The sequence below is a fragment of the Microcaecilia unicolor genome, chromosome 5 (genome assembly GCF_901765095.1).
Source record: "Microcaecilia unicolor chromosome 5, aMicUni1.1, whole genome shotgun sequence".
NCBI lineage: Eukaryota > Metazoa > Chordata > Amphibia > Gymnophiona > Siphonopidae > Microcaecilia > Microcaecilia unicolor.
In genome coordinates this window covers 19,680,200-19,704,689 of record NC_044035.1, presented here as the reverse complement: position 1 = coordinate 19,704,689, position 24,490 = coordinate 19,680,200, and the positions used below count along the sequence as shown (strand labels likewise).

Here is a 24,490-nt window from a genome sequence, read left to right as displayed (position 1 = left end):
TTGAAAATATGCCTCATAGTAACATAGTAGATGACGGCAGAAAAAAGACCTGCACGGTCCATCCAGTCTGCCCAACAAGACAACTCATGTGTGCTACTTTTTGTGTATACCCTACTTTGATTTGTACCTGTGCTCTTCAGGGCACAGACCGTATAAGTCTGCCCAGCACTATCCCTGCCTCCCAAACACAGAATAGTATTTATGATCAGGACTCTGGAGTCGAGTCGGTAAAAAGTGTACCAACTCCGACTCCAGCTTCAAAATAAAAACCTACATAATGTTAAACTTATCATTTTATACTTACACAGAAATTTAAATCCAAAGGAGCTTTTCGTATCCAAGGCCAGTTCTCAGCTAGAACAGCATATTTGCCACCCTGCATATAGTTCACCACAGCAATTCCACGTCACGACAAAGATTCCTTGTTTTGCCAACTGGTGGCTGCCTCAGGGGACACTTCTAAAGAATCCTGCAAACTATGTGGCTGAGCCGCCATTTTGGTTTCAAGCCACATAGTTGCAGGATTCTTTAGAAGTGTCCCCAGGGGCAGCCGCCAGTTGGTAAAAAAAAAAAAAAGGAATCCTTGTTGGGAGGGATGTGAAATATAGGCGGAGTGGGTAATATGCCACTCTAGCTGAGAACTGGCTCTGGATATGGAAAGCTCCTTTGGATTTTCTAAAGAGCCACAAGTTGGAAAGAATACACTTTTGTCAGTTAAGTTGTATTTATTCCAGTTTAACAATTGTTTGCTTATAAGCTGCATTTGCTGGATTTTTTGGACTGTATTAGATTGTGCATAAGACTGTTTTAGTTGAATATCTTAGTGTGTGTGTGTGTGTGTGTGTATGTATATATAGATATAGAGATATATATCTGTTAAGTAGTTAAATGTTAAACTGGATAATATGATTGATGAAATCGAGTTTTTGCAGACATGTGATGTATGGGATATCCTGATTTTAAGGGGGAGCCCTATGATGGTACTCACTGAGGTCTTTCTCCATTTTCCACAGAGTGATAGTGCTAAGTGTCTCCTTGTATAATAGGGGAAAAGTTTCATGTTTTTCAATCTTCCTGTTTACTGTACAGGTATTAGTCTAAGTGGGAAAAGCATGCAGAGCTTGGCCGATGGAATTCTCTCCAGTCCCTCTTAGCCTATGTGTTTGTACAGTGGAACCCCAGTATAACACACCCGCATATAACGTGATCATGTCTTGGTTCCCCTTTTTTTACATACAGCTGTTCTGTCGGCAGTGTCTAGCTACACCGGGGCCCACCCCCTGTGCCTGCATGAAAAACACTCTAGCCAATGTCTATATACGCCAGGGCGGGCCCACCACCCCTAGTGTAAAAACTACTTTGGTTGAGCTCTGTCTATGCAGCTGAAGGTTGGTCTCAGTGCCGGTGTGAAAGCAATTTCGAGTGAGCTGTGTTTACGTGTTTGAAGGCTGCTCCCAGTGTTGGTTCAATTGTGTTCATGTTTTATTGATCCCGCTATAACGTGACCCCGAAATCAATGCAATATTTTATGGATCACAGTCATTTTTAGATTGCAAACTCTGTTGAGCAAGGACTGTCTCTCTATGTCAGGTGTTCAGCGCTGCTTTCGTCTAGTAGCGCTATACAAATGTTAATTATAATAATAATTGGGTTATATCGGGGTTCCACTGTTATATCTGTGTTCTTTATGACCTGGAGGGGAAAGGAGAAGGGTGGTTTCAATGGAGCACTACTCAAGCATTCTATTGGTTGGGAATGAATAATAAGTTAAAATCAAGTGAGATATATCAAACCATTAGATGCCACTCTCAACAGATTAAAGGGTGATTTTAAAGTTTAACAACATGGTGCCACTGTACCATGGTAATTGGTATTGCCGTGTTTCACCATCACTAGATTAGCAATACTCACAGCAATAAGTATGATTCGGTCACAAGGAGGCGATTCTGAAAGTGGAGACCTCGATGCTGCCTGATGAGAGCCTGTTCTATAACCACATCAGGACGCTTGGATTCTGTTAGAGAATACTAGCTGTGTTGCGATATTAACATTTACATGCCTACGGTTATACCAGCTATAGACCTGGCGTAACTGAGGTTGTGTAAATGCGGCAAGGGCGAATATGGCTTACAGTATTCTTCATTATGCGTGTAAGTGGGAGCCCTGTCCATGCTACATCCATATGCATGCCCCTTTCCATTTATACTGTATGCCAGTTACAGGTGCTATTTCAGAATAGTGCTTAGGCATCGTGCTAGCACGTACCGTTCTAGTATTCTATAATTTTGTGTGTGCAACTGGTATGTACCATATTTTTCGGACTATAAGATGCATTCCCCCCCCCCCCAAATTTGGGAGGAAAATGGGGGGGGTGTCTTATAGTCCGAATGTAGTTTTAAAAGCACTGTAATTCCGTTGTGCAAGGTCCCTCCCTCGCTTCGTTTTGCAAGGTCCCTCCCTCCCTCGCTTCATTTTGCAAGGTCCCCCCTCCCTCCCTCTCTCGCTCTGTTTTGCAAGGTCCCCCCTCGCTCCCTCCAAATTTTAAAAGTTTTACCTGGTTGTGGTTGCGGCAGCAGCAGCAAAAAGATGCACGTGCCCAGCGTGCATGCTTTTTGCTGCCCCAACCACAACCAGGTAAAACTTTTAAAATTTGGAGGGAGCGAGGGGGGACCTTGCAAAACGGAGCGAGGGAGGGGGGAACCTTGCAAAACGGAGCGAGGGAGGGACCTTGCAAAGTGGAATTACGGAGCAAGGGAGGGAGGGGGGGACCTTGCAAAACGGAGGGGAGGGACCTTGCAAAACGGAGCGAGGGAGGGAGGGACCTTGCAAAATGGAATTACGGAGCGAGGGAGGGGGACCTTGGAAAACGGGGGGAGGGAGGGATGGAGGGGGGGCCCTGGAAAATGGAGAGATCGGGGGCCCTGCATTCGGACAAGACGCACTGGACCATAAAACGCACCTAGGCTTTTGAGAAGGGAAAAAGTGCGTCTTATAGTCCGAAAAAATTTTTTTTTCCTATTTCCCTCCTCTAAAACCTAGGTGCGTCTTATGGTCCGAAAAATACGGTAAATGTAGGCACCCTGTTTTAAAAGAATTGCCCTTTCTTAATGGTTGCTGTCTATTTTATCATATAAAGCTATAGGGTTCTGTCGCTAAGTTTCACAATAGTGTATTAGCATTTGATTCTCTGCCTTTGGCGGTTGCCCAACAAAGCAAATGAATCATGCCAGGGTAGGATTAAGGCATAGGCAAACTAGGTCTAAATGTTTAGAAGGGGCCCTCTCTACTGGGAGAATTCAGTGTCTCCAAAGGCAGATTTTTGCTCTGGAAAATCAGCTATTGTCAGAAGAGTAGGGTGGGGACTGGAGCCACTGGTGCTCAATGAGGCCCTCTTTTTTTTTTTTACTGCAGATCGGTCTAGTGATTTCACTCTGCAGGTTTTTCGGAGGTGGTGGTTGGCCTGTGATGAAAGCCATTATAGGTGTGTCCACTGAGTTGGTACCCTTGGCTTATTTTTTTATTTTTTTTTTATTTTTGTTACATTTGTACCCGGCGCTTTCCCACTCATGGCAGGCTCAATGCGGCTTACATGGGGCAATGGAGGGTTAAGTTACTTGCCCAGAGTCCCACTAGCAACATTCCATGTAGAAGTCGGCCCTTGTAGATCACCAATGTGGCCGCGCAGGCTTCTGCTTCTGTGAGTTTGACGTCCTGCATGTACGTGCAGGACGTCAGACTCACAGAAACAGAAGCCTGCGCAGCCTTCTACATGGAATGTTGCTAGTGGAATAGCAACATTCCATGTAGAATCTCCAATAGTAGCAACATTCCATGTAGAATCTCCAATAGTATCTATTTTATTTTTGTTACATTTGTACCCTGCGCTTTCCCACTCATGGCAGGCTCAATGTGGCTTACATGGGGCAATGGAGGGTTAAGTGACTTGCCCAGAGTCACAAGGAGCTGCCTGTGCCGGGAATCGAACTCAGTTCCTCGGGACCAAAGTCCACCACCCTAACCACTAGGCCATTGAATTATTTCCATTCCCTTTGTGTTTGTGTGAGTCTGTCACTGGGAGAATAGATAAGAGAGGCAGCTTAAAAAGAATTTCCTAGTTACTGTCTTTCAGTGATTCAGTACTTCTATGCTGTAGAAACTGAACTGCTTTTCCTATAGAAATTCATTGGGCTATTTTGGGGGATTTTTTTTTTCTTTGGAACCCCTGGTCCATCTTGCCCATATTTGAATTTGATTTGTGTATTCATAGTTTTCCCCATGCCAAATTTGGTCCCTATACTGTTAAATTTTAGGATAGTTATTTTTGCACCCAGACAGATAGAAAGATGGACACCTTCTGTATAATATCCATTGTATTGGAAAGTTAGAGTTGAAGGAGTGATAGCTTTTCAGGAAAGTAAGGATTAACATAAGAATAGCCATACTGGGTCAGACCAATGGATCAATCTAGCCCAGTATCCTGCTTCCAACAGTGGCCAAGCCAGGTCACAAGTACCTGGCAGAAACCCAATTAGTAGCAACATTCCCGTGCTACAAAGAGCTGAAGTGGGGTTTGTACCCGGGTCCCTTGGTTTACAGTCCCCTGCACTAACCACTAGGCTACTCCTCAGACTCATCTTTCTTTGCTGATGTGCACAAAAATAAAAAATTAGGGAGCAAGCATGCACTAAATAAAAGGAGTTGCCCACCTTCATCCACGGTTGAGTAAGACACAGGATCTTGGTCGTACCCAGTATTTGCATATCGGTTTTTCAGTGATAACATATTCAGTAATCTGACCTGTATAAAGAATGGTGAGCACTTTGTGAAAGCAGCAGTGTCGGGATGCAGTAGTCAGTAGAAGTACCTGTTTAGAATTTATGTTATTTATTTGTTACATTTGTATCCCACATTTTCACACCTATTTGCAGGCTCAGTGTGGCTTACATAGCGCCGGAGAGGTGTTTACAAGCTCCGGGTTAAACAAATACAAAGTGATGTTGTGGTAGAATAAAGATAACGTTCATGTGGCACTGCCACACTAGGGGATCATTCAATGGAAGAATTGTGTTTCGCCCATTACGTTTTTTATTGATGTTGTGTCGCGGGGAATCTGTTGGTTATGTTGGATCGGTAGGATATGCTTTTTTTAAATAAGTGAGTTTTTAGCGTTTTTCTGAATTGTAGGTGGTCGTAAGTAGTTTTCAGGGCTTTTGGCAGTGCGTTCCACAGTTGTGCGCTATACACCAGAAGGCAGTACAAGACTTTTGCAAAGGCCCTTACCCATTAGAACCTAATCTAGATATGAGCACAAGGAGGGAAATATTATTTTTTTTTTTTATTATTACAAATCATTTCTACAGCGCTACCAGTCGTACGCAGCGCTTCACAATTGAATATGAAGAAAAGACAATCCCTGCTCAAAAGAGCTTACAATCTAAATCAGGACAGACAGACAGGACCAATAAGGGATAAGGGTAGGACAGACAGATAGGACACATAGGAATGATTCTAAATGGAATGTTGCTACTATTGGAGATTCTATTGCTACTATTTGAGATTCTACATGGAATGTTAATGTTGCTATTCCGCTAGCAGCATTCCATGTAGAAGCCTGCCCTTGCAGATCAGCAACGCGGCCGCGCAGGCTGCTGTTTCTGTGAGTCTGACGTCCTGCACGACGTCAGACTCACAGAAACAGCAGCCTGCGCGGCCGCGTTGCTGATCTGCAAGGGCAGGCTTCTACTACTACTACTATAAATCATTTCTAAAGCGCTACCAGTCGTACGCAACGCTTCACAATTGAACATGAAGAAAAGACAGTCCCTGCTCAAAAGAGCTTACAATCTAAATCAGGACAGACAGACAGGACAAACAAGGGATAAGGGTAGGACAGACAGATAGGACACACAGGGAAAGGGGACTATTGAAGAGAGGAAGACAAGATAAAGGTTACGAGCAGGTGACAAGTTAGTAATTAAAAGCAGTCCTTCCACTGACATCAGATATCAATGGGATAAATAAGGTAGCTCCTGAGTACTAAAATGAGAGAACATTACAAAGAAAGGAAACGCTATTCTCTCTCCCAGTTGGACATTTCTATATGTTAACTGGAAGCTCAAAGGTAAATGAGGAAACAGCTGGGCCAAACTCCCCCCCCCCCCCCCCCCCCCCCCCATTCTCCACAATAAGCATTCAGAGTATGATGTTGGCTACTACAGAAGGTAGGACAAAGTTTTTTTTTTTTTTTTTTAAATAAGAGATAATATCCTCAGCTATCAAAAACAGGGGCTCTGAACTCCATTTTCTAAAACACAAAACCCAACTGGTTAGGGGTGTACCAAGGACTAGGCTGAGAACCTCAAGTCACAGGGAGGTGTGTATATGGAATTTGAACTCAACCCTTTAGGATCCTTTGGAGTAGGTGCTAACTGATACAGCACACTGCTAGCCTCATATTCCTGTAGGAGAGACCTTTAGTGTCCACAGTGGTTAGCTAGGATTTGATACCGAGGAATGGAGGAATAACCTAATGGTTAGAGCAGCAGGCTCAGTACCAAGGGAGCACCGTTCAAATCCCACTGCAACTCGCGATCTTGAGCAAGTCAGTTACTCCCCTCTGTTGCCTCAGGTACAAACTCAGACTTGTGACCCCTCCAGGGACAGAAAAATACCATACCTAAATGTAACCACTTTAATAGCTTTTGGGCTTGCAAGCATTATATTGGAAACTATGGTATCCTTTGACTATCCAATCTCTGTTTGGGTAGGAAACTGGTTGACCGACAGGTGGCAGAGGGTGGTGGTAAGTGGAGTCCGCTCGCAGGAAAGGAAGGTAAGCAGCGGAGTTCCTCAGGGGTCGGTGCTGGGGACGGTTCTGTTTAATATATTTGTGGGAGATATTGCTGAAGGGTTGGAAGGAAAGGTTTGCCTTTTTGCGCATGACATGAAGATAGCCAATAGAGTGGATACCCTGGAGGGAGTGGAAACATGAAAAGGGATCTCCAAACGTTAGAAGAATGGTCGAGAGTCTAGCATTTAAAAATGTAATGCCAAGAAGTGCAGGAACTCATAAGAGAGATGCAGAATAGGAGAGGAGAGATTAGTGAGCTCGACTCAAGAGAGAGACCTTGGGGTGGTGGTGTCTGAGGATCTGAAGGTGAAGAAACAATGTGACAGGGTGACAGCCGTGGCCAGAAGGATGCTAGGCTGCATAGAGAAGGGTATAACCAGCAGAAGAAAGGAGGAGTTGATGCCCCTCCACAAGTCATTGGTGAGGCCCCACTTGGAGTATTATATTCAGTTTTGGAGGCCGTGTCTTGCTAAAGATGTGAAAAGACTGGAAGCGGTGCGAAGAAAAGCTACAAAAATGGTATGGGATTTGCCGACCTGAACAAGTATACCTTGGAGGAAAGGAGAAACAGGGGTGACATGATGCAGATGTTAAAATATTTGAAAGGTATTAATCTGCAAAAAAAAAAAAAGCTTTTCTGGAGACAGGAAGGTGGTAGAACTAGAGGACTACTACTACTACTATTTAGCATTTCTATAGCGCTACAAGGCATACGCAGCGCTGCACAAACATAGAAGAAAAACAGTCCCTGCTCAGAGAGCTTACAATCTAATAGACAAAAAATAAATAAAGTAAGCAAATCAAATCAATTAATGTGAACGGGAAGGAAGATAGGAGGGTAGGTGGAGGCGAGTGGTTACGAGTCAAAAGCAATGTCAAAAGCAATGTTAAAGAAAATGGGGAATACGACGCTTTAGTTAATATAAATTTTACTTTAATATAAATATAAATTTTTCTCTAATTCACATCGCCTCCCACTAGATTGTGGTCTAAGAAAGCCATACATATATATTGCTTTGAATGATTATACTGAAGAAAGTCCTTTTTCTTTCTTTCTCTTTTTTTTATATTTTTGGTATGATAATATGGACATGAATTGAGGTTGATGGGGGGGCAGACACAGGAGTAATGTCAGGAAGTATTTTTTCACAGAGTGGTGGATGCCCTCCCGCGGGAGGTGGTGGAGATGAAAACAGTAATGGAATTCAAACATGCGTGGGATAAACACAAATAAATCCTGTTTAAAAGGAATGGATTTATGGAATCTTAGCGGAGATTGGGTGGCAACACCGTTAATTGGGAAGCAAAACCAGTGCTGGGTAGACTTCTATGGTCCATGCGCTGATCATGACTGAATAGAGTGGAGTGGCCTAGTGGTTAGGGTGGAGGACTTTGGTCCTGAGGAACTGAGTTCAATTCCCGGCACAGGCAGCTCCTTGTGACTCTGGGCAAGTCACTTAACCCTCCATTGCCCACCGCATTGAGCCTGCCATGAGTGGGAAAAGCGCGGGGTACAAATGTAATATAAATAAATGGACTGGAGTGTAAATTTTAAGGGGCTTCAACGTTAGCTTCAGAACTTTTAGTACAAGAACAGTGCTGGGCAGACTTCTACGGTCTGTGCCCTGAGAATGGCAAGGACAAATCAAAGTATCGCATACCATGTAAAATGAGTTTATCTTGTTGGGCAGACTGGATGGACCCTACAGGTCTTCTTTATCTGCCGTCATTTACTATGTTATGCTATGTTATATGTTATTAAGCTGCAGTAAACACTAACATACACTTAACACAGCTAAAAATGCCTTCCTGTAGGGCTCGCTCAGGTGTCCTGCGGTAGTTTTTGGATTGATCTGCACTACGCACATGCAAAAAAATAAAAGATATTTTTTAGCACTGGGGACGGGTCCGGGGTGGAGAGTGGGCATGTTCTGCTCTAATCAGCAAAGCTACGTTGCCATATCCTACCTGATTAGTGCGTGGTTAACATGTGAACCCTTACCGCCTACAAAATAGGTGGTGGTAAGGGCTCACATGCTGATGGGAAAATTAGTGCATGGCCATTAATGATGGAGATAGAAAAATCGGCCATTTTACCCCTGTAAACACTGGACAGATGTAAGAGACTTGGAGCCATGGTAAAGTTGTGAACCAGAAGTTTAATTAAAGGTGGTCAGTCACTGGTAGACCTTTACATGGAGCAACAATATTGCCATTTAAAATCTGCAAAAGATCTGCATTCCTAGAAACAATGAGAAGACATTCTTCTAGATCATCACCAGACAACCTCCCCAAAACTCATATCCTCCCTCATCACCTTCCTGCTAGAGGCCAACCAAAACCATTTTTTTTTTTCATTTTCAACTGAAACTGTAGCTGAAAGTCATCTGGTTTCGACCGAAACCAAATCTAGTTGTGTCAGTGTGAAACAATGAGGGCTGGTGGGAATTGTCAGAACTTGTAGTCTGCATCCCTCTGCTAAACCCACAGTATCCAAGCTAGAATGTAGTAATTTAAATAACGAAAGATCGTAACATCATAACGCCACACAGAGACTAATTCCTAAGGAGCTTATCATCCCAAATTTACAGACTTAAATTCCTGCTATAATTTAAAACTATTGTGCAAGATCATAACTGCATTACTTGAGATCGCAGTACAAAAAAATATTTGAAGTGTAGGGTCCCCCTCCCCGAGGATTACCTTACAATCCCTGGTGGTCTAGTGGTGTCGTCAGGGCAGGAGCCATGCCCAGTTGCGGCAGCCATTTTGAGAGCAGAGCCAGAATGGGCAGGAGTAACTGGGGACCGCTCCTGCCCCATCTACAGCCCTAGACAACCAGGGATTGTAACATAGACCCAGGGGGGCATTCAGATGAAGGGAAGCCTCTTCTACCTCTCTGCACCGTCCTTGAACAGACCTCCAGTCTCTGTTCGGCTCCCCTCCCAAGCTCATTTCTCTGGAGTAGCTTGAGAAAGCACAGGCGCTGGTTCTAATTATGGCATTAGGTTACAAGACAGTACAAGAAATAAATCCTAGTCTTGAATGGCGGCTTCTCTTAGTCCTTGTCTCTCTGTGGGAGACGGGACCTTTTCAAGATTTGGATTTAATTATTTGCCTTCTCAAATTTGAGCCCAAGGATAGAACATATGAACTCCCATACTGGGTCAATCTAAAGGTCATCAAGCCCAGAATCCTATTTCCAGGAGTTGGCTGATGTTGAGGTCATAAATTCATGGCAGGATCTCATAGTATGTTTAGGTAACAAATTCAAATACAGGTACAAGTTCCTTCCCAAGAGGGCTTAAAATATGTAAGGGGCCTGATTTACTAACCTGTGCTAATGCAATTTAGCGCAAGTCCCATGATTGTCAAGGTTAATATATGTGTTAATATATTTAGTAAATCTAATTCTAAGTTTATACATAAGGCAGTGGAGGATGAAAATGACTTGCCTAAAGTCACAAGGAACATGAATGGGAGAAGCAGTATTTGAAACCTCGCTTCCCTGGGTCTCAGCCTACTCTCCCTGCCATTAGATTCATCAAACCAAGCAACTCCCGGAGAGATGAACTAGGAGATTGCAGGCTGGAGGTGGGGTAGGGAATGAACGAATGAATGAATGAATGAAAGAGTAGGGTTACCATTCGTCCGGATTTCCCCGGACATGTCCTCTTTTTGAGGGCATGTCCGGGGCATCCGGCGGATTTTGCCCGCAAGCATGTTTGTCCGGATTTCTAAACAAACGCAGGCGGGTGGACAGGCGGGCGATCGGCGCCGTGGGTCTGGTCTTGTCTCCCCTTCCCTACCATGTTCCCTGGTGGTCTAGTGACGTCTTCGGGGCAGGAAAGAGCCCCCTCTTTCCTGCCTGGAACGCTGCCTCCCTTGTCCATCATCCTTCTCGGTCGGCTGGGGATTCAAAATGGCTGCCAAGAGTTGAAGTCTCGCGAGGCCGCTTCAACTCTTGGCGGCCATTTTGAATCCCCAGCAAGACCGAGGAGGATGCAGGCAAGGGCAGGCAGCGCTCCGGGCAGGAAAGAGGGGGCTCTTTCCTGCCCCGAAGACATCTCTAGACCACCAGGGCTAGATAGTAAGTGAGGGGGGGGGGTATGTGACGGGGGCAGGGGAGGGGAATAGAGGGCAGAACGAGGACCCGAAAGGGGCGTGGTGGGGTATGGGTGTGATGGGGCGGGGCAGGGGGCGTGACATGTGTCCTCTATGAAACCCTATGAAACAGAGGCCCAAAAATATATGTTTGCCTTGAGTTCAGGATCGTGTTTATCCAGCCCTGCTACCAGAGGGCCGGTTGCCAAGGTCTGCAGTCTTTTAGCCTTTACGTAATCGATGTGTCACTTCCTGCTTTTTGTGTGTAGGCTCAGTCTGAGGGACAAGACACCTAGAGGCCTAGATTTCCACCAATTTGATCTTCAAGTTTCTACGTGATAGTTTGACCAAAAATTAAGATAATACTCCCATCTGGGTTCTGAGCAACAATGGGGACGTTTATGGTGGCATTTACATTTAGTTTAATGGCTTCTGCAGGAAAACTATTCAGCAACCATTTTTGTGGAAACAGTTATTGACCTCTTTGCTTCTATTAATCTTTCATACAATTATGGTTAATACACCCAGTCTTGCCAGGCGTTGACAAGGCGATCATGCCTTCTGCTGACAGCATAATAAAATTCTTAGTCCTAGGTTATCGCTACATATGACTTGACTGGGACAGCAACCAAGCTGCCTAAGGGTGATGTGCCTGAACTTTTCTTTAAGGTGGCAAGGAACAGGGACCTACATGTTCAGCACATTGTTTTGATAGTTTTTATAGTGGTGCCGTAAAAAGATTCAAAGTGTATGAAGGCTCCCAAGTCTACACAGGATCAGTAGGATGACTAAGAAATCTGCATAGCATCTTGCTGACAACCTTCATGTATTTGGTTTAGCTCTCATGTGCTATGTGTTTGTGTACATACCCCTCCCTATGCATTCATTATTTTTTATTCTGACAATTTACACAGCTTTCTCTCCTCCAGGTTTCCTCCACATATGGTCCCGCCACACCATAGTTTACACACAACTGGAATCCCTCACCCTGCCATAGTCACTCCAACAGTCAAACAGGAATCTTCCCAGAATGACGTGGGCTCTCTTCACAGCTCGTAAGTATCCATTTATTTTTTTTCTAATATTCATCCATTAAAAAAAAAAAACTTAATAAAATAAATTCTTAAGACCGGGTTTTGGTTAGAGAGGAGCCTTTAGTACAAGGCCAGTAAGTGTAGAATTTCTTTGTACGTATGTAACTGATTCCTTCTTCATATTTGCTGTACGGTTAGATCTTGAATAGAAGAGCTTGTATCTCGTTATGTTATTTCTTCTGGCTGCTTAAGATCTGCTGCTGCTTTCTTATAGCTGACTTCTAGAACTTTTGCTGTGAAGCTGCACTTTCTAATAAAAGGTGGAAACTGTGCAATCTGGTAATGCAACGCAAGTAGTAGGAGTGAGCATAGCCAAAAAAAAAAAGAAAAGCTTGGTTTATGCTCATTTAAAACACATTTTTTCCAGATTTTCAGGTATTTTTTTTGGTGTTCATTAGTCAATTCTACATGCATTAATTTATAGATCAAAATGGAAAATATACAAAGCAGATCGTTGATGGATAAAAATGATTTTAATAATAAATTAGAATATGCATACAATAGCCCGACACAGGCCGTGTTTCGCCCTACTGGGCTGCTTCAGGGGCTCTTCAATGTTTCTCCACTACCAAAGGAGGAGTAAAATGATAAAAGCAACTGTGATATAATATACAGTTGATATCTTGAAAAAACGGCTCTCTCAGAGATGTTGAAACCAATGATCAATAGCATACAATCAATCAGACAGTCACTTATCTCCCAGAATGCCGGCATTCTGCTTTTATCATTTTACTCCTCCTTTGGTAGTGGAGAAACATTGAAGAGCCCCTGAAGCAGCCCAGTAGGGCGAAACACGGCCTGTGTCGGGCTATTGTATGCATATTCTAATTTATTATTAAAATCATTTTTATCCATCAACGATCTGCTTTGTATATTTTCCATCTTGGAGCTTGCAGATCGTCTGCCCCTTTGTTAATTTATAGATCATACATATGTACAAAGGCTTTCTTGTACTTTTTAAAAAAATTGTATTTATTGAATTTTTAAATAATTTAACAGAGTATATCTGTCAAATGAAATACAGCCTTCAAATTCAGATGAAGATTACATATTATCATATCAAAAATATAAAAAAAGGAAAAGAGAGAGAAAGAAAAAGGACTTCCTTCAGTATAATCATTCAAAGCAATATATATGTATGGCTTTCTTAGACCACAATCTAGTGGGAGGCGATATGAATTAGAGAAGATTATAAAAGCAAAATTATCTATATTAATAATTCTCACCCAGGGAAGTACTGCCCATCAGCACCACTCACTGTCACTCATGCACCACTCCCTGCCACTCACTGTCACTCATGCACCACTCACTGTCACTCATAGACCTGCCCTCAGCCACGCCTCTTCCGCACATAATTCGCAACCCCAACGTTCTAAGTGAAGCTGCAACTTCTGGAATGTGAGGTGGCAGAGATCGGAATTTGTGTGAGGCGGCAGAGATCGGAATTTGTCTCCACAAGTGTCCGCCCCGCCCTTGCGTCGGAACGTCATGACATCGTCATGACGTCCGAACAGCATCCCCGCCCCGCCCTCACGTCAACACATCATCGAGGGCGGTACCACAGAATCCAAACGTCGCAATGCCCACCCAAACCCTACAAACAACATTTGCACCCGCCCCGCCCTCGCGTTTACACGTCATTAAGTCGAGGGCGGGTGCTGATAATACAAACGGAGTTCCACACCGCCTTGATCAGCGCCGTGAAGGAACGCGAGGGCGACACTGAAGAAAATGCAGCGGCGTTAGGTAAAAAAATAAACAAATAAACGCACACCAGTTCACACAGAACAGACGATTACCATGGTATGCAGCACTGACATGACTCCCCTTCACTGGCAGGCAGGCAAGGAAGGAGAGAGGGTATGGCGGGAGGGGCGACACCCTGCCACACACTCTCATTCACACACACACACACACTCTCTCTCTCACAAACACACTCACCCACGATCTCTCTCAATCACAAACACACCCTTCCATCTGCCAGGCACACAGGGAACGAAGGAAGGGGGCCGCCCTAGGGGAGGGCCACCCTGGCACACACTGGCTCGGGAAGGGGCCCACACTGGCACACACACTCATTCCCACACACACACACTCTCTCTCTCTCTCTCCCTCTCTCTCTCTCTCTCTCACAAACACACACTTGCACCTGGGAGGGAGGGGGGCCACCCTGGCACAAAATCCCTTTCAAAACATTCATTGCACAAAACAAATACCTTGCTAGCGCCCGTTTCATTGCTCTCAGAAACGGGCCTTTTTTACTAGTATTAACTAAAGCGTCATTCCCAATTTTCTTTACAATTATTATTTAAGTTGGTTTTGAATCTAGAAAAGATTTCAGTTGTTCTGGTAAATAAAACACATATTTCAATGGCTCCAACCTTATTATACATTTACATGGATAGGCAAGGAAAAAGGATCCCCTTAAGTCCGTTGTCCTCTTTCTCAAAGACAAAAATGCTTTCCTTTTCTGTTTTATTTTCGCAACGTCGGGGTAAATCCATATTTTCTCGCCTCCGAAACAAGAGTTCACATTTTTGAAGTAAAGTCTCGTGATTGAATTCAAGTCTTGTTCAAAGACAAGAGAAACAATCAGTGTGGCCTTTTCTGTAACGTTATCCAAAGATTGTTCCAAAATTGCAAAAATATTATTCACATCAATGTGCTCATTTTTTTGCTCCTGTTTCTTTTCCATCTGCTCCTTTAGGGCTATTTGGAGTATAAAAAATCTTGTTAATTGGGGGAATCGCGGATTTGTTGTACTTTAAACTTTTAGGCACCTAAATAAACCGAATGTGCACAAAAATTTCATATCCCTGGCAAATTGCAGCAGGGAGAGGGTTTTAAGAGGGAAGAGGTCATGGGATGTGCTTCTGGAGACTGGTGTGGTTGGCATCAGGTAGAGAATGTTTAAAAAGTAGTTGAATGGGGTAGAAGATCAGTGAAAAATATTCAAACCCCTAGCGTTGAGTATCTTGTTTTTGTCCCCTAGAAAACATCCGGATCCCAAAAAAGAAGAAGAGAAGAAGAAACCACATATAAAGAAACCTCTTAACGCATTCATGTTGTATATGAAGGAAATGAGAGCCAAAGTAGTAGCGGAGTGTACGTTGAAGGAAAGTGCGGCCATCAATCAGATCCTCGGCCGAAGGGTGAGTATCTGGCCAAATTTAGAGCTAAGTGAAAGAGGGGAAGAAATGGCATCTCCACCATGGGCTATGAAGCCCTGTGGTAGTGGTCTCAGGTTCCTTAATATTGGTCGTAAAGAGAAGCTTAGTAGTACTGGCATTGTACAAGACATGATAGAGGTATATAAAATAATGAGAGGAGTGGAACAGGTGGATGTGAAGCGTCTGTTCACGCTTTCCAAAACTACTAGGACTAGGGGGCATGCGATGAAACTACAGTATAGTAAATTTAAAACAAATCGGAGAAACTTTTTCTTCACCCAACGCGTAATTAAACTCTGGAATTCGTTGCCGGAGAACGTGGTGAAGGCGGTTAGCTTGGCAGAGTTTAAAAAGGGGTTAGACGGTTTCCTAAAGGACAAGTCCATAAACCACTACTAAATGGACTTGGGAAAAATTCACAATTCCAGGAATAACATGTATAGAATGTTTGTACTTCTGGGAAGCCTGCCAGGTGCCCTTGGCCTGGATTGGCCGCTGTCGTGGACAGGATGCTGGGCTCGATGGACCCTTGTTCTTTTCCCAGTGTGGCATTACTTATGTACTTATGAGCAAAAAGAGTTTTTATTAGTATTACCTGGTCTCACTGAGCTCACTTATCTCCGATACCCTTCAGAGCTTTTGCTGAGACTGCGTAGTTGTGCCATTGATTATTGGATACAGAGTGATGCGGTTTGTCACAGACTTGATGGGGGAAATGGCAGGGGATCTAGCGCAAAAGTTAAACTAAAAAATGAAATTAACCCATGGATGCAAACGTACAGTTTTGAAATCTCTTTTAGAGTTCATTAGGTTGAATGATGATCAGCGGTTTGCTGAATCTGACATTTTGGTTGCCTGATAGTAATTTGGGAAGACGCAAAATCAAAGTGCATCTGTGATTCAAATCTGTAGCAGTGAAAGACATTACTTCCCGATTCCACATGTGACAGTTGGTTCGGAATGATATGATTATCACTTTCCGCAGTGTTCAGCTATCTTACTGCACCCTCAAGTCTTGAGTTTACTTTTGAATTCACTTTGTGCTTGTAACCATAAAAATACCCTATGATTTTAGTACTAATTTAGGTGTCTCAGCATTTGATACATGTTATTAAACGAATAAACCCCATTGTAAATGGTTTCTGCAGTAAATAAGTGTTAACATGTTGTGGATTGATAAATAGAGCCCTTTGAGTGTTAAAAAAAATCTATATAAATAATTCCCACCTCCAACGTTCTGAAGCTCACTCAGCACCTGAAGCTCACTCAGCACCACTCACCCTCACTCATACACTCGCCCTCAACCATGCCCTATCGCTATAGGATCTCACCACCACTCACCCTCAGTCATAGACCCGCCCTTAGCCACGCCCCATCTCTGTATATAAAACGCACCTCCAACGTTCTAATGAAGCCTCCACAACTCCCAACATTCTAAATCTGTGGTGGTGTAGATCGAAATTCGCCCATGAGGGTTTGCCCCGCCATCGCATCAAACGTGATGACGTCGAGGGCGGAGCGCTGACGAATCGCATCGCTACCAGCAAATGAAAATTAAGGAACCGATCTACCCAACCCATTCCTAAGCTACAAACGTGATGTCAATCGAATCGCGAAGGCCCGGCCCTCGCGTCACAACGCGATGACGTCGAGGGCGGAGCCCTGAGACTCCGGACGAAGCGAGGGAGAAAAGCAGCCTGAATGTGGGAGCGAGGTAGCGAACGAGCCAGCCTAAACGTTGGAAGCAAGGAGGGAGGCAGGCAGGCAGGCAACCTGAACGTCGGAGCCAGACAGACAACCAGCCAGCCTGCCTGAACGTGGGTGGGAGTCAGCCAGCTTGAACATGGCAGTGGGAGGGTCCCTGGACCCTGGAGGGGGGAGGGAAGACAAGGGGGAGGGGGAAGGGAACACAAGGGGGAGGGGGAAGGAGGGCGGGAGATGGAGGGGGGGTCCGTGCCGCACACTGTCATTCTTTCTCACACACACACACTCTCATTCTCACACACACACTCTCACACAGACAGCCTCACTCTGTGTCACACACACACACTCGCACATTCACTCTGTCTCTCTCTCTAACACAGTCACTCTCACACACACACTCTCTCTCTCAAACATACACACTATGATGAAAACCATGCTAGCGCCAGTTTCATTGGTCTCGGAAACGGGCCTTTTTTACTAGTATATATATAAAACGGGGGAAGTCCAAATGTTCAGCCTAGTGCACTTTAAAACCTTCTTTTTAAGAGTAACCTCATTTCAGTTTATTTAGAAATAAACCTCGTTCCAGAGTCCAGGCATGTGATTATTCACTGCTAAGTTAAATTCAACAACAACAAAAAAAAAAAGTTAAATTTTGGGCTTTCTTCATTAATTTGTTCAGTACAATGCCTGTAGCTCAGAGCTGAAGTGAGTATCTGTGCTGAATATAATCTTGTCCTAGCAGCCTAGGGAGCAGTGTATTAACAGGTTTAACGTCAGTAGTTAAAGTAGCAGATATTTTTGTTTTCATAAAACTCAAAATTGCCATTTCTATTTCTTAAAAGCATAACCCATACTGGGTCAGACCAAAGGTCCATCTTACCCTGTGTCCTGCTTCTATCAGTGGCCAACTGGCAGAATCCCGGTGTGTAGAAGAATTCCATGTTACATTTGCCCATGACTTTTCCTTGGTTTCCCTTAATGGGTTATAGACATCGCCTTCAAGAATTCGTCCAAACCTTTATTAAATCTAGCCATGCTAACTGATTCTGCCACATCTTCTGGCAGCAAGTGCCAGAGCTTAACTATGTGTTGAGTGGAAAAAAAAAATATTTTCTCCGATTTGTTTTAAAAGTATTACTATGTAACTTCATGGAGTGTCCCCCGGTCTTTGTACTTTTTGAAAGAGTAAACAATCGATTCCCATTTACCAGTTCTGCTCCACTCAGGATTTTGTAGACATCTATTATATACCCCCCCCCCCCCCCTGCCCTCAGCTATCTCTTCTCCAACCGGAAGAGCCTTAATCTCTAGTCTTCCTTCTTATGAGAGGAGTCCCATCCCCTTAATCATTCTGGTCGCCCTTCGTTGTACCTTTTCTAATCCCTGTGTATCTTTTTTGAGATGCAGCAACCAGAATTGCACACAGTACTCAAGGTGCAGGTCATCTTACTCCTTTTCAGTTTGTTGGCATCATCCAGGTCTTGTGTATGTGTGTATGTATGCTATTTCTTTTTTTCCAGTTCAGCCTGACAACAAATGTTGAGAGGTGGGCCACTCAACAGAAACCTTCTCCTTTTGTTTCCTCCCTGTGTCTTTTCAGTGGCATGCGTTATCCAGAGAAGAACAAGCAAAGTACTATGAACTTGCAAGAAAGGAACGACAACTCCATATGCAGCTTTATCCAGGCTGGTCCGCAAGGGATAACTATGTAGGTGGCTATGTAGGTGGATATTTTCTCCCTAGTCTGCACTGTTGACCATCTGCTGATATTGTAACCACATGGCACTACAACATAGGCATTACCTTTTGCCGTGATTGGGATTTTGTTCACACCCTGGATTCCTCCTTCCCTCCCCACCCCCTAATTTCAATTGGGCATTTTATCCATATTGCAAGCACAGTCTTGACTCCCTTCAGAAGCGGAATAGCCTGTCCCTATAATGTGCAAGGGGAGTCCTAATGTGGGGTGGGGTGGGCAGTGCAGAGTGAAGCTGGGCTTCAGTAAATGGTGCTGCTCCCCCCCTCTGTTTTATAAGCAATTTCATAGATTCTCCCTTGCCCCCCCCCCCCCCCCAAAAAAAAAAAAGCAAAACCATGCCTTGTTATACTGGTGTGTGATTTCAGTGCAAAGTGGAGTATCAGGCCTCTTCTCTGGTGGACAGGACTGGTAAGAGTGGTGAAGCCAGAGGCCCAGGAAAGATGAATTTATCATTACATTACATATCTATCTATCTTTTAATCCGCTGTGACTTTTCAGTTCTATGCAGATAACAATTAAAGACTGGGAAGATCCAGGAATTGGCCAAAATACAATTTACGCTAGGGTTCGAGATCGAGTTAACAGTACCATAATTATAAGAATAACAATACTAATATTTCTTTACATCTTGTGTACGGACACACATAAATCAAATGCAATGTTATTAAAGGGCTTCTGAAATAAATGTGTTTGGATCTTATGCCTAAAATCCTTATAATGGATGGCGGTTAATAGAATTCTGAAGATTTCCTTTGCAAGTTTTGCAGCCTGGCACAAAAAATGAATTCTCAAAGAATTTAAATCTTTTTGTACCCTTCAAAGAAGGGAAAGAAAGCAAATTATTAAGCCTAAGAGATCTGGAAGGGATAGTTAAAATAAAATGGTCATTTAAATAGAGAAGAGCCATGTCATGTAATATTAAAAAAAGAAAATTTAAACAAAATTTGTTCATGGGAAGCCAGTGCAGCTTGATATAAAAGGATGAAAATCTTATCAAGACTTTTTTAGAGAAAAAAAATCAAACACATCATTCCTATGCAAGGAAAAATAAGTTACTCCACTTTGCACAGTCTCATTTATATTATGTGACCGAAAAAAATGTTTGTATGTTTCCACCTTTTCTTAGTTTGAAGGTAATCCATTAAACCAGGAATTGTAATACTTATTTGATGTTGCTTAAAAAAATCACAGGTCCAGGTTCAAACTCATTAGATAGTAGGTCTCCATGTAAATTCCCTTGAAGGCAGGAGATCTGGAAATGCAGTTTTAAATGGAGGGTTAAGTGACTTGCCCTGAGTCACAAGGAGCTGCCTGTGCCTGAAGTGGGAATCGAACTCAGTTCCTCAGGACCAAAGTCCACCACCCTAACCACTAGGCCACTCCTCCACTGTTGTTACTATTTGAGATTCTACCTGGAATGTTGCTATTCCACTAGCGACATTCCATGTAGAAGTCGGCCCTTGCAGATCACCAATGTGGCCGCGCAGGCTTCTGCTTCTGTGAGTCTGACGTCCTGCACGTATGTGCAGGATGTCAGACTCACAGAAACAGAAGCCTGCGCAGCCTTCTAAATGGAATGTTGCTAATGGAATAGCAACATTCCATGTAGAATCTCCAATAGTATCTATTTTATTTTTGTTACATTTGTACCCTGCGCTTTCCCACTCATGGCAGGCTCAATACGGCTTACATGGGGCAATGGAGGGTTAAGTGACTTGCCCAGAGTCACAAGGAGCTGCCTGTGCCTGAAGTGGGAATCGAACTCATTTCCTCAGGACCAAAGTCCACCACCCTAACCACTAGGCCACTCCTCCTCCGCTGTTGCTACTATTTGAGATTCTACATCGATTGTTGCTATTCCACTAGCAACATTCCATGTAGAAGTCGGCCCTTGCAGATCACCAGTGTGGCCGCGCAGGCTTCTGCTTCTGTGAGTCTGACGTCCTGCACGTCAGACTCACAGAAACAGAAGCCTGCGCAGCCTTCTACATGGAATGTTGCTAGTGGAATAGCAACATTCCATGTAGAATCTCCAATAGTAGCAACATTCCATGTAGAATCTCCAATAATAGCAACATTCCATGTAGAATCTCCAATGGTATCTATTTTATTTTTGTTACATTTGTACCCCGCGCTTTCCCACTCATGGCAGGCTCAATGCGGCTTACATGGGGCAATGGATATATATATATATGTTGCAGTAAAATAGTAAGCCCTGTAAATTAAGGGTAAAGACTGCTGTGAAGACATTTTTCCTAAACCACTTTGCTTGTTCTCTTTCTGAATTTGGGGTTTCCTTCCGTACATGTGGTGCTCAGATGCTTGAAGACATTAATGAGGCAGCCGCCTACCATGTGCGCTCGCATGACCATACAGAAGAGAAAGGCACTCATTTAATTCCCTTTAGTCTATGCATGGGTTTAAGAAATACCAATGAGAGCGCGTAGAATAAATATAAACTAGATACAGGAAAACTGGGGAGAAAAATTACATATATTTTTTTTCTCTTTTTTTTTTCCATGGTTTTCTGAGACGGTGGTGGCAGATTCTTTTGTAGCAGCAGTATCTATGATCACCTGCGTTTGGACTTTTGAAACCCTCTTTTATTTCTCATCATAGTGCATGCATAGCAGGCTTCCTGATAGCCACTGGTCATGGTCATTGATAGACTTTTTTCATGGGGCCAACATGAAAATGAACCAAGGGTGTTGGGGTGCATGTGTTTTTGAGATCCCACTTCAGTTGACTGTCCCTCCCCATTATGCACCACCCATTTCTTTCTAGGTGGGAATAAGAGCACTCGTCCCAGAGGGGAATTCAAGGTTTCTCCTGCCCCATCCACAAGCTTCATAGTCAAAGATCTGAGGTAGCCTCCAGTGCTGGTCCTTCTGCCTGGTTCTCTGCTGTGAAGCTCCATTAAGTCAGCTGGCCAGTACTATCATTCTGTGGTTAGGGGTTTTATTTATGCAGTGTTTTCCTTGCTTAATTTTTGTTGCTTTTCTCATGTTTTGTACAGGGAAAGAAGAAGAAGAGGAAAAGAGACAAGCAGCCGGGTGAGACTAATGGTAAGTGAAAACCTCGGGTAGACTGTAGCCTCTAGTTTTGGGTTAAGATTGTTAATGGCTGGGCCTTCCCCATGGCCTTGCTTATCACATGATTCTCCACTTAGCTTTGCTGTATCTTTACGTATTACTTGGCGACGTTCAGTAACTTATTGCATGGAAAAAGGGTCCCCCTCCCCCCCCCCCCCCCCCCCCCCGTAGTCATCCGTGCATTAAACCCGCAAAGCCATTAACAGCCAGCATGACACCATTAACACGTGCCGTTCTGAGAGCTGTGTGCCATTGCGTGCGCATGTGTATGAAAATGTGTGTGAGATGTGCATATGTTTGCTCGCTAATTTTGTGACTCTCCCTTTGGGTTCTGGTGCATGTCTTACGGGGGTTATTGGCTTTTTCCTCCTTTCCCCCCCAACCCTTCATGTTAAATTAAGGAGGTTTGTTGACTCTTAATGAAATTTAAAATACTGCATAAGCAATCTCATGTACCAGTGAAGATGTCCGGAATAATCCTTTTTTTTTTTTTTTTTTTTTTGAAGGCTTGTGTAATTTGTTCTTTTTTTTCAGAACACAGCGAGTGTTACCTAAATCCCTGCCTCACACTTCCTCCGATTACAGGTGCTAATGTCATTCTGAGTCATTCCAACAGTTGTTTGGGGGGAATTATTATTATTATTTTCTTGTTTGTAACTGTTTTGTATGCTGTTAGTTTTAACAATATAAACCCTTGTATTAAGCATTGTAGGTGTTCCATTCATACATTATTTGAATCTATTGTCTTGTTTAATATTCTTTCTCATAAATAACTAACTGTTATATTTTAAAATAAGTGTAAAATGAAAGATTTACTAATTGAATATGCAGTATTTCTTTCAAAATGACTGCTACAGTGTATAAGAATATCCATAGTAAACCTCCTTAATCTAATTGCAACTTACCTTTTTTTTTTTTCATTTCACCCACTCAAGTATCCTTATCACTGCATGCATAAGTTTGTTTTTGCTTTGCTTTTCTGCTTAGCATTTTGACTTGCTGTTAGCTTGCCTGAATCAGTGCCTGCAGCATCCTGCTAAAATATATTTTTCCCCACCCCTGGCTGATACTAATACCCATACTCTGCAGACTACTTATTTCTCTCTATTTGTATTCACTCCTGCCCCTAAATACTATATAATTATACATGCACATATGCATATATTTATATATGTATATGTGTCCTGCTCTCTCTCATACACCCCCCCCCCCCACTTTTCTCTTTAATATGAAACATTAAAGCTGAGTGTTTCCAAAGCTGCATTATCCCAGCAGAGTAAGCACGCTCTTTCTAATTTTATTTAGATTGGAGTATGAGGGAGCAGATTCCCCCCCCCGAAGCATGTGCCATATCTAACGTATTTTATTTTTCATTTATTTGTTTTTACTTAGCTTTTCTTTTCATTTTTAATATCAGTCTTTTCAGGCCCTAGTCCCTCTTTTAATTTTTTTAAATTAAAATAACAATTCTACTTACCTATATATTACGCTGTCTGAAGGACATGTTGCCTCCAGGAACCTCAGAATGCTGCAGTTACAGGGAGGTGATGGCAGCCTTGTTTTGGCCATCTCTCAGTGCATTATGGGATTTGCAGTGCATGGCACCACAGTGCACTGGGGCAGGAAGGTGGGAAGGCTGTGGGCTGGTCTAAAGACTCCCTCTGAAATCTTTGAGTTATATCAGGCCCCCTGCAGGATGCAGCATTTCCAGCGAAAATATATCAAATTATGAAGCTGGTATTTTAAATATATTGTTAACTTTAAAGCTGCAGCAATGGCATGCAAGTTTTTCAAAACCGGTACAACTATAAAGGTAAAAAAAAAAAAAAAAAACCTAGCACACACTTCATTTTTGTAAATCTGACATTTCTTTTGTCATGAAGGAGGAATAAGTCATTTAGGAGGAAATTTTCAAACTGTACAGGGCGGGGTGGGGGGGGATGCTGCAAGTTAATTTTCAGAGGAAAACTCCCTGTGTAATTCCTCTTTGAAAAATCCGGCCTGTAGAGGAATGTATCCATGTACAGCATACTTGGATTTCATGCACTTTCCCTCTCCTGAACGAACCCTGGTAAAAGGACATTTATTTAATGTTCTTACCTGCTAAAATCTAAAGAGAATCCACGTACGTGGAGAACTGAATAGATCCCACGGAGCGTAAAATGAAAATAAAAAAGGTGGGAATGTGAACCAGGCTATCCAAAAACTGGACCCATATTAAAATAAACATGTTTAATCATTTTCTAACTAAAGATAATAAAAACAATTTCACATTAAAAGTGACTCGACACAACGTTGTGTTTCGGCCAGATGGCGTACATCAGGAGTCTTATAACTGAGATCAACAGTGAAGTAAGATCATAAATTGATGTTATGAAGAAATGTCAAATTACAAATGAAAAATCTGCAGACAAGGACTTAAAAGTGGTCTTGAAAAAGAACGTTTTGTAAATAATCCGTCTGTCACTGCACTGTGCAGAAAAGCGATTAAAGTGTTTCTGCAGAGTGCAGTGACAGACGGACTATTTACAAAACGGTCTTTTTCAAGACCACTTTTAAGTCCTTGTCTGCAGATCTTTCATTTGTGATTTGACATTTCTTCATAACATCAATTTATGATCTTACTTCACTGTTGATCTCAGTTATAAGACTCCTGATGTAGGCCATCTGGCCGAAACACAACGTTGTGTCGAGTCACTTTTAATGTGAAATTG

General features: G+C 43.0%; 1 protein-coding gene across 15 annotated transcripts in view; it reads left to right on the top strand.

Moving 5' to 3' along the window:
* The window catches only part of TCF7L2 (transcription factor 7 like 2), a 429,368-nt gene that overhangs the window by 365,832 nt on the left and 39,046 nt on the right, over positions 1–24,490 (top strand). For 5 of the 15 annotated variants that reach the window (XM_030202715.1, XM_030202713.1, XM_030202724.1 and 2 more), the window contains exons 9-13: positions 11,869–12,009; positions 15,041–15,200; positions 18,526–18,645; positions 21,701–21,749; positions 22,311–22,361. In XM_030202715.1, coding sequence (XP_030058575.1) covers positions 11,869–12,009; positions 15,041–15,200; positions 18,526–18,645; positions 21,701–21,749; positions 22,311–22,361 — 521 coding nt within the window. The remainder of the gene's footprint in view (positions 1–11,868; positions 12,010–15,040; positions 15,201–18,525; positions 18,646–21,700; positions 21,750–22,310; positions 22,362–24,490) is intronic. The other 10 variants (XM_030202717.1, XM_030202728.1, XM_030202727.1 and 7 more) reach the window with 5 other exon arrangements.